General features: G+C 46.2%; 1 protein-coding gene across 1 annotated transcript in view; it reads left to right on the forward strand.

Annotated features, from left to right (window-relative positions):
• Positions 1-20,402, forward strand: part of LOC137421570 (tyrosine-protein kinase ZAP-70) — an 84,097-nt gene extending 63,695 nt beyond the window's left edge. Inside the window, exon 6 of the mRNA XM_068107755.2 lies at positions 20,302-20,402. Coding sequence (XP_067963856.2) covers positions 20,302-20,383 — 82 coding nt within the window. The 3' untranslated portion in view covers positions 20,384-20,402. The remainder of the gene's footprint in view (positions 1-20,301) is intronic.
• Positions 20,403-26,917: the final 6,515 nt, after the last annotated feature.

Consider the following 26,917-nt stretch of genomic DNA (forward strand, 5'->3'; position numbering starts at 1 on the left):
GAAAAAGCAGCGGGCACACTAGTTCGGCTAAGAATACAAAATATAAAGGTTTCAGATACCCCAACTAAGGCTTTCTTTCACCTAGAAACTATAGAGAAACCAGCACGACTCATATCTTCGGTTTTGGACCCAGGGGGGAACATCCTAACAAATCCGAGTGATATAAGATTAAATATAATTGATTTCTTTTCTGAACTTTTCAAGGCCAAAACAGTTTCTCACGAAATGATGAATGTTTTGACCTCTCACCTTCCTTCCGTGGCTGAGGCCCAACGTCTGGAACTGGATGCTCCAATTACCCTTCCAGAGCTATCCGGTGCACTCGCTGAGATGGAGTCGGGAAAAGCCCCTGGCATCGATGGCCTACCGGCCGAATTTCTTTCGGCATTCTGGGACATTTTGGGCCCAGAGCTGCTCAATGTTCTGGATGCATCTCTTTTATCCGGAGAATTACCGCTCAGTTTTAGAAGAGCAGTACTCTGCCTGCTACCCAAGACTGGCGATCTCCGACACCTGTCAAACTGGCGTCCGATCTCGTTGTTGTGCACGGATTACAAACTGTTTTCCAAGGTCCTTGCGAACCGGTTGAAGACAGTTATCGGGGACCTGGTGTCACCTGATCAAAGTTGCGGCATCCCTGGCAGATCCATCTATGACAACATATTCCTAGTCAGAGATTTGTTAACTGGTAAATGTGTTAAAGAGGATTTTGGATTGGTGTTTCTTGACCTGGCAAAAGCCTTTGATAGCATTGATCATGAGTTTTTGTGTCATGTGTTACAAGCTTGCGGGCTTGGCACAAATTTTAGAGCCTACATAGCTTTGTTATATGCAAACATCTCCAGCCTGATCAAAGTTAACAACAAATTTTGCCCACCCATAAAGGTTCAGAGAGGGGTAAGGCAAGGTTGTCCACTTTCAGGTCTATTATTTGCCCTCGCCTTGGAGCCCCTCTTAATCGCCCTCAGAAAGGATATCCCTGGACTTGCCCTTTCTCCAGGACACCCACCTTTGACCCTGTCAGCTTATGCCGACGACCTGTGTGTCATTATAAAAAGAAAATGCGACAGTGACGCCATGGCAAAGTGTTTGTCGGACTTCAACCTTGCCTCATCATTAAGGTGTAATTGGGGGAAAAGCAAGGCTCTGTGGATCCCCTTTCCAAAAAACGACTTATCTATGCCACCGTTATTACCACCACCTCCCCTTCCTGCAGAACTAGTGTGGGCAAACGATGGCATCAAGTATTTGGGCGTCTTCCTCGGACCTCCTCAGTATGCCCAGAACAATTGGGACAGGATCATTGACCAGGTAGACGGGCGTTTGAGCCGATGGAAAAGAGCTCTACCCCACCTGTCCTATAAGGGTCGCGTGCTAGTTGTCAACAACCTCGTCACTACCCTTTTGTGGCACCGGTTCATCTGCCTGCAACCACCGGAGGTTTTGCTCCAAGCTATCCAGAGGAAACTGGTGGATTTTTTTTGGGGAGGCTACCACTGGCTTCGACCCAGCGCCATATGTTGTCCCTTGGCCGAGGGTGGTCATGGCCTAGTCGATGTGAAATGCCGCCTGTTGGCCTTCCGGCTCCGCTCCATCCAACGCTTGCTGTATGCAGAACACCTACCAGGAAAGCCCTTAGCCTGCTCCATTCTTCAACGAGCTGGGAGGCTCGGATACGGACAGGAACTTTTCCTGACCAACCTTCAACACACCGATACATCTCTGCTCCCAGTTTTTTATCAGAGCCTCTTGAATGCCTGGCAGGGCGTTTCGATAAGTCGCCAAACAGACTCGTATGGCACTAACATGTATGCACATGAGCCTTTATTTTTCAACCCACTTTTCCCCGATATCCCGAGGAGCCGCGACTTCTGCCAGCATTTTATAGCGGCCAACATCCTGAAAGTGTGTCATCTCCGACACGACTCTGGACAGGGATGGAAGCCTGCGAACGAGCTGGCGGACCTAACAGGTGTTCGGTCCAGGAGGCAAATCGAGAATATACTAAGAGCGGTGATCCGAAAGGGCCACCAGCTAGGCCTACATTGGACGCAGGACATAGAGGTCGAGCCCACAGTCCCAAAATTAGGGGTCACTTTTACCCCAAACGAGCTGCCCCCCATGAGCGCAGGGTCACCCCCCTTCCATGGCATGAGCAGCAAGAGTATCTATAGGTCTTGTGTGAAACTTCTTCTTGGGGACCCACCTCTAGCTGGGGTTACCCGGTGGAAAGGACTCTTGCCTCCCGGTCCCCCCTCTGAGCCTTTATGGGATACAATGTATGCTGGACTTATTTCTAAAAGAACAGGTGACCTTCAGTGGCGTTTGGCCCACTGGATTGTTCCTTCCAATGCTGTCATCCGTTTTTTTTCCCCCATTTCCGGCTGTTGCCCCTTTTGTCCGGCGAGGGAAGATTTGCTTCATGCTTTCATTAATTGTGAAAGACTTTCTCCTTTGTTTCATTGGTTAAATTTTATTTCCCATAGATTGCAGGTTACCTTTTCTTTGAAAGCTTACATCTTTGGCTTTCCTCCCAAAAAGGGAACCACATCCATTGTATTCGGGTTCCTAACCGCTACTGCTAAACTGGCCGTATACCTGTCGCGGAAGGCGAAGCTGGGCGGCAGACCCATGCAGGAATGCAGTATCATGGTGTTCTTTAGTTCATTGGTGTCAGCAAGGCTCAAGCTTGAATTTGGCTGTGTCCAAACGGCAAACGACCTTGCTAATTTTGTTGCGACTTGGTGTGTTGGAGGGATTTGTGAGGTCCAGGAAAACAAATTGTTAATCTCCGTATAATACAGTGCGGGTGTTTCTTATCGTGTGCTGTTTTTTTCTGGCATTTGCACCTTTCTGTTGCTGGGTTTGCAGTGCACCGTTTGTTTTTTTCCTTTCGGGATTGCTATGATTTTACTGATTGATTGCTTTTGGTGGTATTCTTGTTTTATACTTTTATAATAAAAAGAGCTTAAAAGTCAAAGTCTCTCTCTCTCTCTCTCTCTCTCTCTCTCTCTCTCTCTCTCTCTCTCGCCCCCTGCTGGCCGTTAGCTGTTGGGCGTGGCAAGATGGCAGCCGTGCATGTGTGGTGAGGTGTGAGCTGCTCCAACCTTTGATCCTTCTACCCCCCCCCCCCCCCCTTGCTCGTTGACTTTTCTTAATTTCTGTTCTTCCACTTTTCTTCTTATCCTCACGTTTGCCTACTCTCTGTCTGCCCCCACCACCCCAGTTCAACAACCCGCTGCTGCAACTCCTCATCCTACCCGTTCTATCCTACCCGTTCTACCCTCCCTCTGCCCGCTCCCCCCCCCCCCCACACCCCTCCCTTCCCCCCCCACACCCCTCCCCACACCCCTCCCTTCCCCCCCCCACACCCCTCCCTTCCCCCCCCACACCCCTCCCTTCCCCCCCCACACCCCTTCCTTCCCCCCTAGTACATCCCTCGCATGTGTTGCTGTCTCGCCTCTTTTTCTTTCTCTTCTAGCTTTTTCTACTTTTTTCCTCTGAGATACAGAGAGAGAGAGAGCCCACACCTTTCGGTGAGATCGACGGGTGAGTCGTATTCCTATCGACACTCTAAGGAGTTGCGATGGGTTTTCGCCCCTTTCCTCATTAAGAGGTGTGTTTTACCGCGTTCGTTTTCTCGTGCTGGTACATGCCGAGTGGCGTTTTCTTTGCGGTTTTTTTCCCCCTTGCTTTACAGAAAACTGTACCCGACCACTCCCTTTTTCCCCCGACCCCTTCCTTTTCCCCCGACCCCAACTCGGCTTAGCCCGGGTAATTTGAATTGGTAAAATGTCGACACGTTCCCCGTGGCCCGTATGCGGCTTTCGAAGCTCTCACACGGAAGCATGGCGTGGTGTGCGTTCCTCCCGATGAGGTTAGTGTGGAACACATTGTTATTGCTATTGGGAATATCATTGGAATGGAAAAGATCCGTGCAGCGTCACGGATGAATAAACGTATCGTTGTTTTTTTAGCCGAGGAAAGCCTCGTGCATGAGGTTGTCGCGGCTGGTCTGTCCACAGACAATGGACATTTCGTCTTAGTTTCCCCACTCGATACCCCAGCTGTCAAAATACTCCTATCCAACGTCCCCCCGTTTGTAAAAAATGAGTCGCTGTTAGCGGAACTATCGCGCTATGGTACAGTCGTGTCCCAGATCAAAATGCTGCCGCTGGGCTGTCGGAGTGAACAGGCGAAGCACGTCATGTCTTTCCGACGCCAGGCATACATTGTACTTCCCACATCCAACGTGGACAAAGTATTAAACGTGGTAATTAAATTCCGTATAAAAGATCACGACTACCAAGTATATGCGTCAACCGAGACATTAAAATGCTTCACTTGTGGAAAGTTCGGACATTTAAAACGTTTCTGTCCCCGAACTGCACCCTCTGTGATCGAGCAGACAGGCTCTCTAGACAATACTGTGCCCCCTCTACCTCTCAACACTGACGGACAAACTACCCCAACTACTGTCCCAGACCCCCCACCACCTCCCAACACTGACGGACAAACTACCCCAACTCCTGTCTCAGACCCCCCACTACCTCCCAACACTGACGGTCAAACTCCCCCAACTACTGTCTCGGATGACATCGCACCAAATTTAACGACCGCTGATAAAACGAACATGAACATCTGGGATGGGTTTACACTTGTTTCCTCATTAAGGAAGAGAAAAACACCCCAGGATTCAGTTACACCTCGTAACGAAAAGGTGGTAGTTTTTCAGTCAAACATTGCGGGAATGCCTCTGTCCGACCAAACTACTACCAGCAACCGGTACGAACTGCTCATGCATGAGAATGTAGATCCCCAGCCCTTACCTGAGACTTTCCCCCACAATGCAATGGAGGGGAATTACATCCCTCCTCAAGGGAAAATTAAAGCTGTTCCGTGTCCTTCTGTGAATGATGCCGAAGTGCATCAAGATCCGATCGTAAAAATAGGAGGAAACGTGATAGCAGAAAACCTGATCGTACTTCCAGCGGCTCCAATTTCTGAGCACAATGAAAATATTCTAACCCCAGCAGTACCTGTGCTGGCGGTCTTACATAACATGCCTGAGCACATTGGTAAAACTGATGGAGAACCTCAAACTGTCAAACCGGCGACGGTTTCCCCCGCACCCCTCCCACTACCCGAAGCTCCTTCAATTCCACTACCCCCTCCTGCTCCTATTAATATGGAGCAGGATGATACCTGCACAGCACAAGTTACCTCAGAGCCCCAAGAACCAGGAATTGAAAGTTTCCCAGACAGTGGTTCCGACATGTCAGATGAGGAATCTTACGAAATTGAGGAGTTCCCTACAACAAGCGAATCCAACGTCTTACCAGCCCAAATATTGAAATTCCTCAACCACACTTTTAGAAAGAGACACGTAGACATTAAAGATCACTTCTCTGACCTGCACGGGTTTATCGACACGGCAAGGAACATCATCCGCCGGCCTAGCGACCACCATTTCACAGAAGCCCAATGTAGCAGGCTGAAAAAGTACATTGTGAGAGCAAAAGATGAACAAAAAAAATGAGATTTGGAAGCTTAAATATAAATGGTGGCGCGAGTCAGCTGCGCAAACTCCAAGTGGTGAACCTTGCACTACAGAAAACTTTAGACGTACTTTTCTTACAGGAAACCCACACTACGCCAGCATCCCATGCAGAATGGAACCGGATGATGAAAACGACCAATTTTTTTAGTGATTCCAATTCCCGAACTGCGGGAGTGGCTTTTCTTTTGAATCCCCATTTCCATCCATCAAAACTTTCCTTTAAAAACATAATCCTGGGGCATCTAGCCTCCCTAGAATTTGTTATTAATAACACAAATTTTACTTTGTTGAACGTTTATGCCCCTTCAAATAGCACTGAGCGGCAACGCTTCTACGCTAGATTAGGGCCTTATATGAGGCAAATAGACCTGCACAGGTGTATTGTAATGGCAGGTGACTTTAACTGCACTCTACAACCAAACCTAGATAGGAACGGTGCGGAGCCCCATCCCGGACCAGCTAAATTATTAGCAGAGATAATAAGGGATTTTAAGCTTCAGGATCTTTGGCGGCAACAAAATCCCACGACGCATCAATTTACCTGGAGCAAGATCACAAACAACCAAGTATCCCTAGCTAGGCTCGACCGGATCTATATAAATTCACCATTTTTTAATCTCTCCCCTACCACTGGAATTTTGCCTTCTGGTTTTTCAGATCACCATTTAATTACTGTGAATTACCATTCACATCTGTCCTTGAATCGCCATTCTTTCTGGAAGCTTAATGTCACCATCTTAGAAAACCCCTCCTTTAGGGCTGCTTTCAAAGACGAATGGTCTGTTCTATTAAATCAAAAACACCAGTTTACAGATCAGCGTTTGTGGTGGGACAACATAAAGGCCCAATGTAGAGGATTTTGTCAACAATTTTGTTTCCTAAGAACACAAGAGGAACGTAGAACAAAGGCTACTTTAGAAAAGGAAATTCTACAAATTCAAACAAATTAAAAAACTCACTCTTCTCCCCAACAAGAACTGAGACTGAAAGAAAAGAAAGCTTTCCTTAATACAATAATTGAGAACCAAACCCAAGGGGCATTAAAAAGATTACGGTTTCAGCAGCTCAACCTTTTGGACACGCCAACCCGATACTTCTTTGATTTTGAATCGAAGGCTCCTCACCCCCAAATTACTGCTCTAAAACGCCCTGATAATTCTGTCATCACTCACCCTGAAGGAATCAAGAGGGAAGCTAGACTCTTTTTCTCCAACCTTTACAAAACAAAAGAAGTTGACCTAAATGGTGTCTCTCACTTATTTGACGGTGTTTCCACCTTAACCCTAGAGCAAAGGCAGAGCCTGGAGAAACCACTCACACTTGAGGAACTCTCCATCGCATTAAAGAGCCTTGGCAAAGGGAAATCACCTGGCATCGACGGTCTACCGTCAGAATTTTTCGAATCTTTCTGGGACCTAATTGGCCCTGAACTGCTATCAGTCTTCCAGGAAAGCCTCGAAAAGAAGGAACTCCCGCTGAGCTGCAGAAGAGCAGTACTTACCTTGCTTCCAAAGAAAGGCGACCCTTTACTCATCTCCCAGTGGAGGCCAATATCACTACTATGTACTGATTACAAGATCTTTTCCAAAGCTATTGCCTTACGTTTTTCACCCTTCCTAAAGAACATTGTAGACATGGACCAAACTTATTGTGTTCCTGGTCGTAATATCCATGACAGTATTTCTGTTATTCGTGATTTGATTGATGTTTGTGATATTCATCATGAAAGTGTTGGCCTTGTTTTCCTAGATCAGGAGAAGGCTTTTGATTACGTTTCGCATGAATACTTGTCCGAAGTCTTAAATCGATTTGGTTTTGGACCCTTTATTTTATCATGTATACATATGTGTTATTCAAACGTATCTGCCCTGCTAAACATAAATAATGAGCTTGTGCCCCCCTTTTGTATTAAAAGAGGTGTTAGGCAGGGCTGCCCACTGTCAGGTGCTTTGTACACCCTTTCCCTTGAACCCCTCTTAAACACGCTTCGAAAGTCTTTGACTGGTTTCACTGTGAGAGGTTTAAACCACACTATAAAGACTATTGCCTATGCTGATGATATATGTGTGTGTATCAAAAACTCTGATGATATTGCTAAGATGATGCATGCTTTAGCACTTTTTAACAGAGCCTCGTCAGCAAAAATCAATTGGAGAAAGACTGAGGCACTGTGGCTCGAATCCCTTTCCCACCCCCCATTCTCCCCACCCCCCCCTTCACCCCCGCTTCTCCCCGCAAATATTGCTTGGAGAAGAGATGGGATCAAGTTTTTGGGAGTTTTTCTAGGTCCTAGAGATTTCATCAGGCATAACTGGGAAGGTTTGCCTGAACGCATTGAACTGCTTTTAATAAAATGGAAAGGCCTACTCCGCCAATTGTCTTACCGTGGCAGAGTATTGGTCATAAACAACCTGGTTACCTCCATTCTGTGGCACAAGGTATTGGCTCTGCAACCACCTGCTGGGTTAATCGACGGAATACAGAAGAGCGTCACTCATTTCTTCTGGTCTGGAATGCATTGGCTACGACCGGAAAGATTAAATTTGCCGATACCTGAGGGTGGTCAAGGACTTGTCAATGTAAAATGCCGAATCATGGCTTTTCGTCTACGTACGATATGGTCCATTTTGCACGAGCCTGTTGTGCTTTGGAGGCAACTTGCATGCTGCATTTTGGGTCGTTTTGAGAATTTCAGTCATGCTAAGGAGCTTTTCCTAATGGACTTGACAATGTTTGATCTCTCTTCACTCCCCTCTTTCTACCGAAGTTTGTTAAATGCATGGCAAGCTCTCAAAAGCCATCGGGATCGTACTACGTACGAGAGATCCATGTTCTTCAACGAGCCACTGTTTTGCAACTCACTTTTTGAAGGTTTTGGAAGCAGCAGGGCCTTCATTCAAAAGTTTGTGGCTGCATCAATAACCAAAGTGTGCCACCTTAGAGACAATGCAAATGACAAGTGGCCAAGTGTTGCTGCTATTGCCTTGGCGACTGGCGTCAGATCATCTCGCCAACTAGACAGATGTCTAAGGGTGGTGCTTCATGCCTACGGTACCTCCCAACCTTGGTTGGTTCGTCCTGTATCTCCCTCTGAGCCGAGCCTCTCTCCTTTCCCCAACCTTCTTTTGTCGGCCTCTGAAAACTTGGAGCCAATAAATTTTGGCCGTTCCTTTTCCTCTTCCAGTGGTAACCGCAAAACCTTATATTTCCAATGTTTAAAAGCTCTTTTCCCCTCCTTGTCTTCCCCAGCACCTTGTAAGTGGTCTGCAGTCCTGCCACACACTCCTCCTTTCTCCCCAAACTGGGGATGGTATTATAAAAATCCTGTGCCAAAACGTGCTGGTGATCTCCAATGGAGAATCGCACATTGGATAATACCCACAAACTCTCTCATTCACCGCTTTTCACAAGCGACAAGTGATCAGTGTCCCTTTTGTGGACAGAGAGAAACCTTGGCCCATGTGTATATTCAATGCAGTCGTTTAACTCCTCTCTTTGTTTTCTTGAAAGTGCTATTTGCACGTCTTTCCATTGATTTCAATTTTCCAATGTTTATTTTAGGGCCAAGTGGCCCCTTAAACATCCAAGCAACAATTCTTGCAAACTTCTTTATCTCCCAAGCAAAATTGGCAATTTACAAAACCAGAAAATCAAAGATAAAGAATGACTTGTACAGTACAGATACTGTAGCAATGCTCAGAGCTTTTTGCGAGAGCCGGATAAAACTTGATTTTTACTGTTATTCGCTTTCCAGCCAACTTGAACTTTTTGAAAGAATGTGGTGTGTAAAGGATTTTTGTGAAATATCTGAGGGTCATTTGGTGCTTTCTCTCTAGTCTTTATTAAATATCCTTCTGTGTTTTTTTGGTAGCTTAACGGTTTGTTGGTTTTGACTTCCCCGATGGTAAAATTGCATGTAACTGTTTTGTTTATTTTGTTTTGACTGTAAAAAATCTTCATTTTATACTTTTGTAATAAAAGGACATAAAAGTCAAAAGTCTCTCTCTCTCTCTCTCTCTCTCTCTCTCTCTCTCTCTGTCTCTGTCTCTCTCTCTCTCTCTCTCTCTGTCGCCATCTGCTGGCTGTCAGTGCGTTGGGTGCGGTTGGGTGCGGTGTCATGGCGTCTGCTCGCTTCGTGTCGTGAGTGCTCTGTGTTGGCTGTTTCCTATTTCCCTTATTTACTCCATTGTGTCCCTGTTTCTGATTGCAAAGTTTCCCCCTTGTTTCCTGTGTGTGTTGAGACTTGAGAGAGAGCGGGAGAGTGCACGGTAAGTGTTTTCGCAGGTTCTTGTTGAAACCTTCGGTTTCTGGGCCTGCGTTTCATTTGCCTTGTTTTTCTGGTCGAACTGCTCGTCGGTGGTTTCGATTCCTCATTTATATATTGTTTTTCCTTATCTTTTTCCTTTACCTTCACTTGCTGGTTGCTTGTGACAGGTTTCTTTTTGTTTAAACTTAAACTTCCCTTATTTTTTTTCAGCTATGGCAAACGGACGTTTGTCCAATAGTGTGTACGAGTCGCTCACTCGTGAGGAGGGAGTGATAATTACTCCACCTGATGGAGTTAGTGTTGAGAATGTGGTGATTGGTTTAGGAGACCTTGTTGGAATCGAGAATGTTCTTGCAGCTTCAAAAATGAATCATCGCATCGTGGTTTTCCTGTCGGACGTGCGACACGTGGCCCAGGCGGTTGAAATCGGTTTAACCGTCCCGCCGGGTATTTTTGTTAACGTCAATCCTTTGGACACAATGGCCGTTCGGTTAACTCTGTCCAATATTCCTCCTTTTTTCACTTGTGAAGAGATCGTCTCTGCACTAAGTGTCTTTGGCACAGTTGTGTCGCGGGTTTCGATGGTACCGCTTCGTCTTCGCTCTGACGCCTCGGTTCGGCATGTTATGTCGTTCCGACGTCATTGTTATATGATTTTAAAAGATAACGCTCAATCACTCAATGCAGTTATGACGTTGAAATATAAAAACCGCAATTATCAAATCTATATTGCAACGGAAACTATAACTTGCTTTAATTGTGGTGAATCGGGGCATTTAAAAAACGTTTGCCCCAAGAATACCGCCGGTGATGCATCGATACCGGTGAAGACCATTAACACAAAAAGTGGTCCATCTAGAGTCGGGGACCCTCGTGATGCCTCAAACACGAGTAATTTACCTGAGCCGTCGGCGGCGGGGGTGGCTCAACCCCAGGCAGATGGTGAGGGTTTTACCGTTGTTCCTTATAAAAGGAAACATAAATTAAAACATTTAACCGATAACAGTCAGGATGTGGCGGCGAGCTCACGGAGGTATATAATATGGAGAGCCAATTGGCCACCTCGCAGCATTAGCCGCCGTGAAGCCACCGGAAATAGTCTGGCGGCCATATTGGGAAGCCGATCGTAAGCCTGTCAAAGCAAAGGCGTGGCGCACTGATGATGCAGCTGGAGCGAATTTTAGGACCGCCGACTATTTAATTAATATAGAATACCAATATTGAACTGATATTCGGGCTCAGAATCCCGTTCTTTAAGGAAATGGTGTTCATTAAGTTTGAAGTTGGTTCTAGACGCATTTTTCCTGGGGAATCCAATGGTTTAGAGCTTGTTTGAAAAAAAAGTGCCCAAAATTGCCGCTCGGTGTTCTTTATCGTTCTTCTCATGACCCAATCACCCACTAGTAGGAATAAGAATCCTGACATGTTACACCCCTGTTTAACTCCTGTCTTCACCTTGAACCATTCTGTTGTTTCACCTTGGTCGACGACCGCACATTGAAAGTCTTGGTAAAGGGCTTTTACAAGGTTCACTAATTTTCCAGGTATGCTGTATTTCTTCATTATGACCCAGACTTTCTCTGGGCAAGGAGTCGAAAGCTTTCTAGAAATCTATAAAATTGAGGTACATCGTCGTTTGCCATTCTTTGGCTTGTTCTATAATATTCCTCAATATAAAGATCTGATTTGTTGTCATGTTATATGATGTTACTTAATTCAGTCATTATATTGTAACTAAGATGTGTATGTTTCTATTACCGAGATGTTAGAAACCACGCAGATATAATGATAACCAGAGTTTATTCTACACTGACATGGGTCAGCAACACATCAACAGTGAGTCAGTCACATAAATGACATGAAACGCTGTCATGTAGTTAACCCACACAATTCACAGTTAACCCACAAAACACACCCACACCATGTAGAGATGAGGTCGCTCTTATATTTCAGCTTGCTCTGGTGTTGCCTCACTGGTGAGCAAACAGGACCAGTTTGCAATATTTTTTCCTGATGCGCTCTTCCTTCATGTCATCATCGAGTGTTCTCACAACATGATGGAAACGTATCTTGCTGTATGATTGTGATACAGAATGTATTAAAGCAAACACATGGTTGCTGTCTGCCTCACAGTCAAACATGTGCCGATCCAAGGAAGCAAATGTAGACCGACCGACCTCAGAAAGGACAGAAGTGGAAATTGCCACTCTTATCCCACTTTCACGAGGCATTTTGCCATTGGTTACAGCCAGGAGCCTCTTGACACAGCGTTCAGTCGCCTCACAGACACGAACAACACTGTGCGAGGGAACTATGAGGCCACCCCTGTTCTTGGTAACAATCAGGCTGTACATTGGTGTGGTTTGCCATTCTTCGTTGTTACTGGTCAATGCAGAAAGACATTGGCTACACTTCAGAGTCTTCCTCACCATCCTCACCACATAGCCGGCAATATAGCCAACACATGACTCTGTAAAGATGGAAAGTTGCTCAAAATTTGGAATATCCGCATAGTCGTGGTCCTCTTTTGCCGGCGATCTCAACTCCAGGTCGTATCGTCTGGCCACCAACATGTCGTGACTCTCGTCAGGCACAGCCTGCTTTGCAACGCACTTGAAGGAAGCCGCATTCAGGATTCTGGTTGAGTCCTGTGCAGAACAGTTCCCACTTGCAGACTTGATGTCATGTCGCATCAAGAGGCGCTTATATGCGGCAACAAACTGCCGGGCCGTTGGGTTATTCCCACTTCCACATGCAATGCGGACCGCTCCAAAGAAAAGTTCAATGTGGTCTTGGCTCATTTTGTACGTGAGCAGGTATCGCAGGGGAGATGAGGCAGGTTTGACATATGTGAAATACAAAATTTTGACACTCTCTATGCAGATCATGAAACCAATGAAGGGGGTTTTCAAACGCGTATTGGTCATAACTTGACCATTCATGTTTTTGATGTTGGACAAGTAACTGTAGGCAGTATCCAGGAATGGCAGGAAAAGTCCTTCTCGTGATGTCATGAGTGGTGCCTTGTAGTTTCGTGCCAATGGATTGCGAGAATTTAGAATGTCAAACAGTTTGTCCAATGTTTCAATGTATTGGCAGGTAGCCTCACTGCCCTGAAATTCTGATAGTTGCAAAGTGTCCCTGCAAAACCGAATTGCATCTGCCACACTAGTGCTCAATGTCTGAGCAGCTGTGTCCACCTTAATGACATTGCTCTTCCACTCGATGTGTTTCCGGGAGAGCTTATTTCCCAGACGCAAGCCTTCCCTCTTCTGCAGATCAAAGAGTGCCTGGATGTATTTCCACGCGATGACTTTTTTGTTGCCATCCTCCATCATTTTCATGGATCCAAGACAGTTTCTTGCAAGTTTAAGCATGTGACATGCATCGAGTACAACACAAATTTTCTTTTCGGGATTTGCTGGGTGGGGAAATGTTGGTTTCACATTCTGCGGCGTGATGTCGGCACCTAGCTCACGTAACATTGTCAAATGAGCGGACGGTCCATCGCAAGTTAAGGAAACCACCTCTGCACCGATATCATGCAATTTTAGTAGACATTGTGTCACCAAATTCGCCTGTTCCTTCCCCGACAATCCATTTATCATAAAGTATGCTACAGGCACTTTCCAACTGTCATTCAGCTTCCATTCCCCGATTCCGATTCCCCGATCGACGTGGGAGCCCCAGCTCCTTCACTAGCAGACAAGACAGCCGGCTTAACGTTCGCCAGGATGATCAGTCGCCCTGCCCGTGAAATACCAGGATCGGGATTCGTACCAGGACCCTGAACAACTTCCTGCCCTACCTACTGCTACTGCGAAGTGGGAAGGCAATGGCAAACCACCTAGTGCTGTAATTTATACAACCCTCATTTGCAGTTATTGGCATCAGATAGCTAAGGAAAAATAACAACTATTGAACAATAAACTTCCAATTTAGTTGCATGTTCGAGTCCGGTGTATTGTATTACTTGCCCTGATGGATGTGGACGAATGTCACAATCGGCTTCCCAATATGGCCGCCAAGCAACTTCCGCTAGCTTCAGCCGACAGCCGTCATTGGCTCTCCAGTTTATTATGACCTCCGTGGGCGAGCTGTCCAAAAAAGATGGCACCGGCTGACGAACATGACGAGTCCCGTTTGGAAGCAGCAATATCTGAGGTTTTTAAAACCGAAAATCGGTTCGACGTTCTTGCTCTGGAGGATGATAATGCTTCTGCTTGTGGAGTTGGTGAACTCGAACAGGAAGTTGGTGTGGTGCAACAGGAAGCGCATGTGACCACTCCCATGGTCACAGGCACCGTGTATGTGAACGCCGAGTCCACTCTTGTCCCTCTTCCTGCTGGGGGTGAGGTGTGTGACGTTCCTGAGTTGCAGACAACCTCGAGCCCAGGTGAATCAGAGTGTAAGGCATCAGCTGATGACGTGCCGGGTTTGCCCCCAGCAGAATGTGAAACTTCTCCTGATAGTACATCTCTTCCTCTCCCTCTTCCTCCTCCCACTCCCACTCCTCCTCCTCTTCCCACCCCCCCCCCTCCTCCTCCCACTCTCCTTCCTCCTCCCACTCCTCTTCCTCCTCCCATCCCCCTTCTTTCTCCTCCCACCCCCCCTCCTCATCCTCCCGCCCCCCCCTCCTCCTCCTCCTCCCCCACATACTCCTCTTCCTTCTGCTTTGGGTGCGGAATGTGACGTTTCCCTTGTGAAGCCACCAGCTCCATATCAGGAGCATGAAATTGATGTCATGGACATGGACCGACACTCGGAATGTGATTCGGACGGGACCTCGTCGCTCGCCTCTGCCGGGAGTGTCGAAGCCTGGAATGACCCGGGTTTTCCCCAAGATTTGGAGGGTGAGACCAGTGTTCCACCCTCCGAGATCATAAAATTTCTCCAGGACACTTTTCGGAAGAAACGGGTAAAAATGAAAGATTTTTTCCCTGACCTAATCGGCTTTGTGGTCTCTGCGAAGCGACTGCTTGTTAAAGCCGGACAGCTTGGCGTGACCGAATCACAGGTCTATCGTCTCCGGAAATGTATCCTGAAAGCGAAGAAGGAGCTGCAGATGTAGCCCAGCCAAGCTGTTTGACACGTTTATATACACCCTTATATCATGGCTTTCTCCTTTGCCAGTTTGAATATTAATGGGGGACGTTCTTCCCTAAGGAAAATTGAAGTTAAACAGTTTGTTAAGGAAAATCGCATCGATATTCTACTTCTACAAGAGACAAGATGTAGTTCCTCTTGTATGGGGGAGTGGCAAAGGATAATGAAAGGAAAATGTTTTTTTAGTAGTCTGGAACACCCAAGGGCTGGGGTAGCTGTCTATTTACAGCCTTCCTTCTGTAGCTCTCATATAGTTTTTAATGACATAATCAAAGGGTATTTAATTTCAGTCACTTTTACACACAATGGTTTTAAACACACCGTACTGAACATTTACTCACCTAGTGATAGCACAGAAAGACTTGCCTTTTATACTAAGTTGGAAACATCTCTCATGCACATTGATTTTAATGGACTTGTCTGTTTGGGTGGAGATTTTAACTGTACCGTGGACCCTGCCCTTGATCGTAATGGAGAGGAGCCTCACCCAGCAAGCGCAGTGCCTCTGTTAAGATCCTTGTCGAAGTTCTCCCTTGTTGACGTGTGGAGAATCCGCAATCTTTCTGTCCGCCAATATACGTGGTGTCGGTGCTCAAAGAGTCATCTCTCGCTCGCAAGATTGGACCGGTTCTATATTAACAGTATTTTTCTGAATATCGTGAGTGGCGCAGACATTGTCCCGAGTGGCTTCTCAGATCATCACATGGTTACGCTTTGTGCTTGCCTACCAGTTCGGAATCGTGGTGCTGCCTACTGGACCTTTAATGTGAGCCTTTTGGAAGAAAAAATGTTTGTTGATGCATTTCATGCATTCTGGAGGGCCTTGCTCCAACGTAAACCATCCTTCCCCCGCCTTGGGCAGTGGTGGGACAATGCCAAAGTACAGATGAGATTGTTTTGCCAACAATATGGAGCTTATCGTACTCAACACAACTCTGCCCTTCAATCCCTGATTGCCAAGGAAATATTATCCTTGCAATCCAACCTCTTGGCTTCTAGTACTGAGAGAACGAACTCTCTGCTGGCGAAGAAAAAAGCTCTTCTTGCTGATCTATGTGCAAAGCAAGCTAGAGGAGCGCTGATTCGTCTCCGAATGGAGAACCTGTGTCATTTGGATACCTCCTCCAAGTTCTTTTTTGCACTGGAAGTCCGAACTAAGAGAGGTCAGCAGATAACTTCAGTAAGGACGAAGGAAGGAAGAATAACGCACGATCAAAAAGACATCAGGTATTCCCTCAAGAACTACTTCTCTGACCTGTATCGCGCTAAGGGAATCGATAACGAGATCACAGGATGCTTGACTTCCTCCTTACCCACCTTGTCGGAGTCTGCGTGCCTGCAACTGAACAAGGAGCTAACCATGGAAGAACTCCATGCTGCTTTACAAACCTTACCTTCAGGTAAGGCCTCTGGCTTGGATGGGATACCTGCAGAATTTTACAAAGCTTTCTGGGACCTCCTGGGACCAGAGTTACTCGAAGTTTTGGTTGACAGCCTACGATTAGGCTTACTGCCGCTAAGCTGTCGTAGGGCGGTACTCGCCCTGGTCCCAAAGAAAGGAGACCTCCAGCAACCGCAAAATTGGCGTCCCATCTCACTGCTTTGTACGGATTACAAAGTTTTCTCCAAGGCTCTTACCAACCGGCTCAGGCCCGTGATTGGCGACATCATACACCCTGATCAATGCTACTGTGTTCCGAAAAGGACAATACATGACAGTATTTTTTATCGTGCGTGATTTAATTGATATCTGTGATCTTAAACAAAGAAATGTTGGTTTGGTTTTTTTAGACCAAGAAAAGGCCTTTGACACCATTGATCACTTTTATCTTTTTTCGGTTTTACGTGGGTTTGGGTTTCCAGAAAATTTTATCTCTCACGTACAGTTACTGTATAATAATATCTTTAGTCTACTCAAGGTTAACAATATTTTATGTCCACCTTTCCCGGCCAGTAGAGGCATTCGCCAAGGATGTCCTTTGTCTGGCCTCCTGTACTCCCTCGCACTTGAACCTTTGCTTGTTCGCTTGCGTGCACGTCTTCTCGGTTTCCTTCCGCAACCAACGGCGCACCCAGTTAAGGTGATCGCTTATGCAGACGATCTTTGCGTAATCGTTCATTCGGATGAAGATGTCTCCGCCTTGGTCCAATGTGTCCATGAATTTAGTTTGGCAAGCTCTGTAAAGGTCAATTGGAAGAAGAGCAGTGCTCTTTACCTTGGTCCACAAAATGGAGCCATTCCTCCAACTCTGCCCGAACAACTTGAATGGACAAGGGATGGAATCCTTTATCTCGGTGTTTTTCTTGGCCCTGGAAACTTCATTTTAAAAAACTGGGAGTCTCTTATAATCAAAACTGAGAGACGGTTGCTGAAATGGAGGGGTTTACTTTGTCAACTTTCTTATCGGGGCCGAACCCTTGTTATAAATAATCTTGTGGCATCAATGCTTTGGCATGTTTTAATGGCACTGCAGCCCCCAGATTTCATTCTCAAAAAGCTACAAGCTACTTTTATCGACTTTTTTGGGGGAGGTAAGCACTGGCTTCGACCTGGTGTGCTCAGCCTGCCTGCTGCTCAAGGAGGACATGGACTGATTGCTGTTTCTAGCAAAGTGATGGCTTTTCGCCTCCTTTCACTTCGTAGGCTGCTGTACACCGACGTCTCGTGGAAAGCGTCGGCTCACTGCCTGCTTCAGCAAGCAGGGAAACTCAACTACGACCAAGAACTGTTCCTTATAGACACCACGAAAGTTGATGTAACACCAGTTCCTCTATTCTATAGGAGTATGCTGGAGGCATGGCAAGCGGTTCCTGTTCGCCGTGACAACAGGAACTATTCTCTTGAGCTGTTTTTAAACGAGCCCATCTTTCTAAACCCCATATTTGAAGGGGTCTGCAGTAACCGTGCTTTTATGCAAAAGTTTATCGACGTCGGATGCATCAAGGTTAAACATCTCAGAACCCCTTTTCCTTACAAGTGGAAGCCAGCTGCTGACATTGCTGTAGCCACCGGAGTTCGATCCATTCGAGTCATAGGAAGGATCTTTTCTGTGATCCTGCGTTTTTTCAAGGGAACCGGGCTAAAATGGGCCCCACAGGCGGAAGCTAGCCCTTCTTTATCCGAATTTCTCTTTCCTAGACTTCTACTTCATTTTCAGGGCTTCACCCCTTTTCATTTGATGGAGAAATCTTGTGTTTATGCTTTGTGTGTTTTAACCCTTGTTCACGATAGACCCGCAGAACCGCAAGCGCACTGGGGGAGAATGTTCCGGACTACTCCTTCCACCACCATCAATTGGCTTACTATGTACAAGGCCCCCCATCGCCAAGCGCTCCGGAGACTTACAATGGCGGCTGGCGCACTACATTTTACCATCAAATGTTTTATCGCATCGCATATGTTCTGATAACACGGAATTATGTCCGTTTTGCGGTGCGACGGAAACCATTTCTCACATTTTTGTTGATTGTCCTCGGTTGGCACCCCTTTTTACAGTTTTATCGCGTGTGGTCCGGGGGCTTGGCCTAATTTTTACGCATTGTGTTTTTATCTTCGGTTTCACTACTTCCCGCCTGTGTAAAGATGAGTGCCTTTTAGCCAACTATTTGTCTTCTGAAGCAAAACTTGCCATATACTTGTCGAGAAAACACAGGATGCAAAATGCCTGTAATTCTGTTGATGATGCTGTTCACCTTTTTAAAGCCTTCGTCACATCGCGTGTGAATCTTGAGTTTCAATCGAATGATTGCACAGTGTTCTCACAACGGTGGTGTGTCAAGGCATCCTTATGTCAACTGGCTGATGGTTCTCTTACAATGAATTTATGATTTATCTTGTCTCCCATTTTAAACTTGTACAGCCATCGCCTTGAATTGTTTTTTGGGTTTTCACTGTGAACAATGTTTTCCTGGCAACAAACGGGGACAAATGTCGAATGTTTCTCTCTCTCTCTCTCCCTCTCTCTCCCCCTCTCTCTCTCTCTCTCTCTCTCTCTCTCTCTCTCCCTCTCTCTCTCCAAATTTGTGGGGGGGGGGGGGGGGGGGGTTACAGCTCGACCCGGGGGTAAATGAGTGAACGGATCACCGCTGTAGCCCCAGAAAGCTTGCAACTCCAAAGCGTCATACAGATGGAGCATCTGTAAGATGGAGAACCTACAGTATGGGGCACCTACAAGATGGATGACCTGCAAGATGGATGACCTGCAAGATGGATAACCTGCAACATTGCGTGCCTGCAAGATGGCGTACCTCCAAGATGGAGCACCTCCAAGATGGAGCACCTGCCCATTGCGATCGGCCTTTTTCCAACACCTCTGGAGTGGCTCACAAGTCCCCAAGTTCATCAAGGAAAACATATCGGAAAAGCGTTATGATGTGATGCGTTCACAAACATTCCTCCAGCAGTGAACATGGTGACGTGTTACATGGTGCATTCAGAAAGGAACACGGTTGGGAAGGACACAGATGCTCTGTCGCTCCTGGCTACTGGTTGTGCGAGGTTTATCTCCTGGTCTGTCCATTTGGATCGCATTGGGATCACCAATAACAAAAAAAAAAAAAAAAAAAAAAGTCTCTCTCTCTCTCTCTCTCTCTCTCTCTCTCTCTCTCTCTCTCTCCCTCTCTCTCTCCCTCTCTCTCTCCCCTTCTCTCTCTCCCCCCCCCCTCTCTTTCCCTTTCTCAATTCTTCACTTAATCTAATCAAACGCTTAATTTGCTCTTGATGTGTTCATAGCTCTTGCGTGAGCATTTCCTTTAAAATTGTTTGTGGTTTCTGTTTGTGTCCTCACCTTTGGTTGGTAAAATTTTTATACTTGCTGGTTTCTTTTGAATATCCTTTGTTCTTTTTTGGTGTGTTTATGCTCCTTATACAATGTTTCTTTGAACTTGTTGCTTGGTTTAACACTGCTTTGTGGAATGGTTTTATAATAAAAGGATACAAAAGTCAAAAGTCTCTCTCTGTCTCTCTGTCTCTCTGTCTCTCTGTCTCTCTGTCTCTCTGTCTCTCCTCTCCTCACCCCACCACCCAGCAAGGCTCCCTCATTTAATATCTCACCATTAAAGTTGGAAGTGAGCAGTGCGGTTGGCTGGTAACCTACCCACAACTAACACCATTTCTGTAACTATGAATTACCATTTCTTCCACAATGATATAAATTGTGCTGCATGCACTGGCATCAACAATGCAGAAACGCAACCATCATTAGTGATGAAAAGGCAGTATACATATGTTCTACAATGGGTGTGTAACTGTTTTAATAACCAAACAAATACTATACTAAGAAATGTTTATTTTAAGATTAATCATTTATGAATGGAATGTCCATGTATGAATCACTAATGATCCTACCCCTCCTCTATACCTCTTTAGGTCAGATGTGCGTCCTTATTTTCAGCAAGTCCGGCAGAGAATGGAGCTGCTGAAGGCCGGATTGGAGGCTGGACTGGACTGATCTTCCTGCAATTAATATACTTTATTTGACTGCGCAAGTGAATTTTCTCACACATTTATATACTAAAATTTCTGGGTCAATTTAAAAGGTCGTTTTTTTCTGAACTTAAAATTAACAATTTGTTGTATTCAGAAAAATGCTAAAATAGAGCAAACATCAAATCTGTCCTGTTTTTGGAGATAAATAAATTTATTATGATTTGGTGCTATTTGCCAGTGGTGCTGTTTAACAAGTGAGCAAAATACAACACAAAGTTTTTTTTGTATACTTCGTCGAGGCTCGTATGAGAGCTAACACATAGAACATATAATAAAGGGAGCAGGGACATAAGGGGATCAGTGGAAGATATAGGGTTGGGGCGGGGTATACGGGATAAACAAGATGGACACTACAAGGGATTTCAGGAAAGAAAACGAAATTTGAAGGAAGTGGGTTTGGGGTGGATTAACAGAGGGGTGGGGGGGGGGGGGAGGGAGGGCAGGGTAGAGTGAAAGTTATGACTTTTGCAAATAGGCATGCAAGACAAAGACATGCATGCATGCAAGAGCCTGGTGTTGGCTTAGTGGTTAGGGTGCCGGCTTGGGATCCTAGGATCCTGGGTTTGAATCCAGGTTGATCACTGAATTAACACCAGTAGGGTTAACTCAGCCTGTCATCCTTCCGAGGTCGGCAAATTGAGTACCAGTTCACTGGTAAGTCCCGATGTGTCTCAAGAGGCGACTAACAGGGTTTTTTTTGGGGTTTTTTTTGTATACAAGATCGAGGCTCGTGAAAGAGCTCAAATTAATCACACACAAAGACAAACCAACACATAAAACATATAACATGGGGAGCGGTAGACAAGATGGGGAGAGAGGGGGAAGGACACAAACACAACATTTGAGAGCAGGGACATCGAGAGATCTGTGGGAGCGAGAGGGCTTTGGGGGGGGGGAGGCATGGGAAGGGGGGGGGGGGGGGGGTGGGAGAGGTATAAAACATATGGACACTGCAAGGATTTCCAGGAAAGAAGTTGGAATTTTAAACAAGGTGGATCTGGGGTGAATTAGCGGGGGTAGAAAAGATCAAGGTTTTGGATGGGGGAAGATAAGAGATGGTGGTGAACAGCTGTTTTAAAGACCTGGAGGGAGGAGTGGGATTGAAAGGAGTGTGGGAGTTTGTTCCAGAGGCAGGAGAAAAGGGGAATGAAAGAGTGAAGGTGAGCAGAGAGCCGAGATTTCGGCAGTTTAACAATCAGAGGGTTGCTGGCAGATGCTGCTTCTGGAGCTTCATGCTGCTCCTGGACATGCTGCTTCTGCTTTCTCAAAAATGGATGGAGGTCCTCAATGCCAAACAGGAAATTAGAGCTGTCTCCCTTGATACATCACGTGCCTTCGATACGGTCTGGCACCCCGCTCTGCTCACCAAACTCTCCTCTTTTGATATCCATGGAAATCTCCACGCATGGCTGGCGGACTTCCTCTCTAGTCGAAGTCAACGTGTGGCCCTGAATGGGTTTCTCTCATCTCCTCTTCCTGTTCAGGCTGGAGTTCCCCAAGGCAGTGTTCTGGGCCATGTGCTTTTACTGGTCTTCATCAATGATCTCTCTGACTCTCTTGAAAATCCTCTCTATCTCTTTGCTGATGACTCTACTCTCTGTCGCTCCATTCTTCATCCCTCAGATCGGCAGTCTGCAGCCGCCTCACTCTCTGCAGACCTGGACAAAATCACAGACTGGGCAAACAAGTGGAACATGTCTTTCAATCCTGACAAATCTCACACTCTTACGATGTCTCTCCGAAAAGACCGACTGGACAACCCTCCCATCCACTTTCTGAATAATCATCTCCAAGAAGTTCTGTCACTCAAGCTTTTGGGTCTCACTATCTGCCATGATCTTTCTTGGGAAAACCACATTTCTAATCTGGCCTCCAAAGCCAGTCGCCGACTGGGCATCCTCCGTCGTGCGAAGTCCTTCCTTGGCACACCTGAACTCCTCACCACATACAAGGCTTTCATCCGCAGCTCAATGGAATACTGCTCTCCACTCTGGGCTGGTGCTCCTGCCTCACACCTAGCCCGTCTTCACGCTGTTGAAATCAAAGCGTTCAGAATCATTGGAATCTCCCGTGATGAAGCTAACTCCAAGGGCCTTTCACTCACTCACCGCAGGCAGGTTGGTGGTCTTTCTGTCTTCTACCGACTCCTCTCTGGCCTTGCCCCCCCCCCCCCCCCAGCTCTCTCTGGGATGTCCCCCAAATATTCCTACAGGTCGCACAAATCTGCCTGCAACCCTCTTATGGTTAAACTGCCAAAATCAAGACTCTCTGCTCACCTTCACTCCTTCATTCCTCTTTTCTCCCGCCTCTGGAACAAACTCCCTCACTCTCTTCAATCCCACTCCACCCTCCAGGTCTTTAAAACAGCTGTTCACCACCATCTCTTATCTTCCCCGATCCAAAACCTTGATCTTTTATATCGCCTCTAATTTCACCCCATATCCACTTTTTTGAAATACCAACCTCTGTCCTGGAAGTCCTTGGTGTCCTTGTGTTTTATACTTCTCCCACCCCCCCCCCCCCCACCCCCTTTCCCACGCCTCATCCCCCCAAGCCCTCTCCCTCCCACACATCTCCCTGCTCTCAAATGTTGTGTTTGTGTGCTTCCCCTTCTCTCCCCATCTTGACTTCCGCTCCCTCTTTTTATATATTTTGTTTGTCTGGTTGATTTGTTTGTGAAATAAATGTTAGCTCTTTCACGAGCCTCGATTCAGTATCCAAAAAAAAAAAAAAAAAAAAATCCTCTTCCTGTTCAGGCTGGAGTTCCCCAAGGCAGTGTTCTGGGCCCTGTGCTTTTTCTGGTCTTCATTAATGATCTCTCTGACTCTCTGGAAAATCCTCTCTATCTCTTTGCTGATGACTCCACTCTCTGCCGCTCCATATCTCAACCCTTAGATCGGCAGTCTGCAGCCTCCTCACTCTCTGCAGACCTGGACAAAATCACAGACTTGTCAAACAAGTGGAACATGTCTTTCAATCCTGACAAATCTCACACTCTTACTTTGACTCTCTGAAAAGACCGACTGGACACCATCCCATCTAATCTATTTCCTCAACAATCCTCTCCAAGAGGTTCTGTCACTCAACCATTTGGGTCTCACTATCTGCCATGACCTTTCTTGGGAAAACCACATTTCCAAGCTGGCCTCCAAAGCCAGTCGCCGACTGGGCATCCTCCATCGTGCGACGTTCTTCCTTGGCACACCTGAGCTCCTCACCACATACAAGGCTTTCATCCACAGCTCAATGGAATACTGTTCCCCCCTCTGGGCTGGTGCTCCTTCCTCACACCTAGCTCGGCTTCACGCAGTTGAAACCAAAGCTTTCAGAATCATTGGAATCTCCCGCGATGAAGCTAACTCGGAGGGCCTTTCACTCACTCACCGCAGGCAGGTTGGTGGTCTTTCTGTCTTCTACCGACTCCTCTCCGGCCCAGCTCCCCCAGCTCTGTGCTCTGTCCCCCAAATATTCCTACATTTCGCACAAGATCTGCCTGGTACCCTCTTATGGTTAAACTGCAAAAATCAAGACTCTCTATTCACCTTCACTCTTTCATTCCTTTTTTCTCCCACCTGTGGAACAAACTCCTTCAATCTATTCAATCCCACTCCTCCCTCCAGGTGTTTAAAACAGTTGTTCACCACCAGCTCTTATCTCGCCCCCCCCTCCCCCCCCATCCAAAACCTTGATCTTTTCTACCCCTGTTAATTCACCCAAGATACACATTTTTTAAATTCCGACTTCTTTCCTGGAAGTCCTAGCAGTGTCCGTGTGTTTTCTACCTCTCCCACCCCCCTCCCACCCCCTTCCCATGCCTCCTCCCCCCAAGCCCTCCCCTTCCCACAGATCTCCCGATGTCCCTGCTCTCACATGTTGTACTTGTGTACTTCCCTCTCTCTCCCCATCTTGTCTCCCGCTCCCTTTATCTTATGTTTTATGTGTCAGTTTGTCTTTTTGTGATTCGTAGTAGCTCTTACACGAGCCTCGATCTTGTATACAAAAAAAAAAACTCAGGAGGCGACGACGGTTCACGAGCGAGCGGTATCCAATGACAAAGGACGGACTATAACCGAAACAGGCCCGGCCTGGGGGGTCGGGGGCCCACGTGGCAGGTGTCGGCCCCCGACATGCGGTGTACATGCCTATTTACAAAAGGCCCCAATGCGCTGTGTGCGCAGGCCTTTAAGAGCCAGCTGTACGTAATTGTGTGTGGTGCTGGCCCGGAAATGTCAAAACGAAGGTTACTGACCTTGAAATGAGATAAAAAATAATGTATAATCAGTTATGAGGTTAGTTAGCTACACAATACCGAAAATTCGTTTCGATTCCCACAACTTTGAAAATTTGACCTTTGTGACCTTCATAGGTCAAAGATCGAAGATTCTGAAATTTGTTGGAAAACTTGTGTTTCATGATGTATGTGATAATATAAGATCATGTACGACATTTCACCCTATCAGGAAGCGAACAATGTAATAAAACCATCAAAAACCGACTTTTCTAAATTTCGTGACCTTGTGACCTTGACCTTGGGGCGAAAATGAAAAATCGAGCTCTGTGGGGCTAGACACAGGACATTGGCCTAACCAAATACCGAAACCACTGTCAGATTCCACCAACTCCCTCGGAGAAGATGTAGCTTGAACTCGATAATCCCCCCTAAAAAGACATCTTTTTCGGGCGTGGCTCCGCCCACAATGGGCGCAATACGCCCACTCTAGGCAGGACACAACTAGATCATGATATCAACCTCCCACCCAAGTTTCATCAAGATCGGGTGATATCATCGGGTAGTTATGCTGCGGACAGACACACAGACACACAGACACACAGACACACACCCATGACGAATATAGTGGTCACTCTGTTTGATAACTCGTGAACCAATAATAATGATTGAAGACATAATGTAACTCCAAGGTTGAGTTACTGCTTCCCTAGAATTAGTTTCCAATTTCATCAGATCCCTAATTTCACTATTAATACTAATATTCAAATCGCCAGAAACTACTGTATGTTCCAGAAGGACCATACAAAAAAGGGAGATGAACATGCACAGTCAGTTTCCAAAATGCCCTTTACTAAATACGAAGAGTTTTAGGAAATATACCGTAATTGAATAACGATGTTATGTTTGCAGTATTAAGCTTGCGCCAGACATAGCGATTTGAATTTCGACCAAAAAGTTAAAATTTTGTCTTGTCTGACCACAAAGCTTTTCTCCACATGTCTGCAGTATCATTAAGATGCTTTTTTGCAAACTCCATGTGAACTTTCAGATGCGTCATTTTCACTCATGGCGTCTTTCTTGCCACCTGTCCATCGAGGGATGTGAAGGGAGTGGGATATTGTTGATTGATGAACACTGATCCCCATCTCGGACTTAGAGACTTGCAGATCTTTCAAAGTCATTATTGGATTTACAGTGACATCCTGAACTATTTCCTGCTTGCCCGGCTGCTGAGTTTGGGTGGGCAACCTGATATGGGTAGAGTCTAGCTGGTATGATACATCTTCCACTTCTTCATGACGGATTTCACCACACTCGATGGGATAATGAAAGACTTTGAAATCTTCTTACACCCCTCTCCTGAACGATGCTTTTCCAGCACTTTATGTCTGACCTCATTGGAAAGCTCCTTGGTCTTCATGTTTATCTTGTGGGTTGACCAACTGAGTTGCACCTTAACAACTTTGGAGAGGGTGAGTACTTTTGAAGGCCATTGTATAATGTAACTAGAACGGAACTCAGTAGAGAGCATACCTCTGCCAGGTAACAGTATACGTTTTGTATCCCAGAGTAGACCAGAAAATCACAATACAGAATCACATTTAATCAAAATCATCCGTCCACAACTTTTTGAGATCTCCTGCTATGTATCGTTTTTATCCCTATCTCACAATGGTGAAGAATCACTTTAAAAATTCTACAAGCTGGATCCAGATCTTCACCAAAATTGAATCGATTCTTCCTTGTCACACACACAACCTGTCCACAAAGTTTCATCCAAATCCGTCCTTAACCTTTTGAGATACACTACATGACCAAAGGTATGCGGACACCCCCTTCTAATTAGTGGATTCGGCTATTTCAGCCACACCTTTTGCTGACAGGTATATATAATTAAGCACACAGCCATGCAATCTCCATAGACAAACATTGGCAGTATAATGGGCTGGAGTGAACAGCTCAGTGACATTCAACATGGCACCGTCATAGGATGCCACCTTTCCAACTAGTCAGTTCATGAAATTTCTGCCCTGCTCGAGCTTCCCCGGTGAACTGTAAGTGCTGTCATTGTGAAGTGGAAACATCTAGGAGCAACAACAGCTCAGCCACGAAGTGGTAGGCCACACAAGCTCACAGAATGGGACTGCCGAGGGCTGAAGCACGTAGCGCGTAAAAATCATCTGTCCTTGGTTGCAACACTAGTTCCAAACTAGTACCGAGTTCCAAACTGCCTCTGGAAGCAACGTCAGCACAACAATTGTTCAT

This window comes from Myxine glutinosa, chromosome 2 (genome assembly GCF_964187855.1).
Source record: "Myxine glutinosa chromosome 2, kmMyxGlut1.1, whole genome shotgun sequence".
Classification (NCBI taxonomy): domain Eukaryota; kingdom Metazoa; phylum Chordata; class Myxini; order Myxiniformes; family Myxinidae; genus Myxine; species Myxine glutinosa.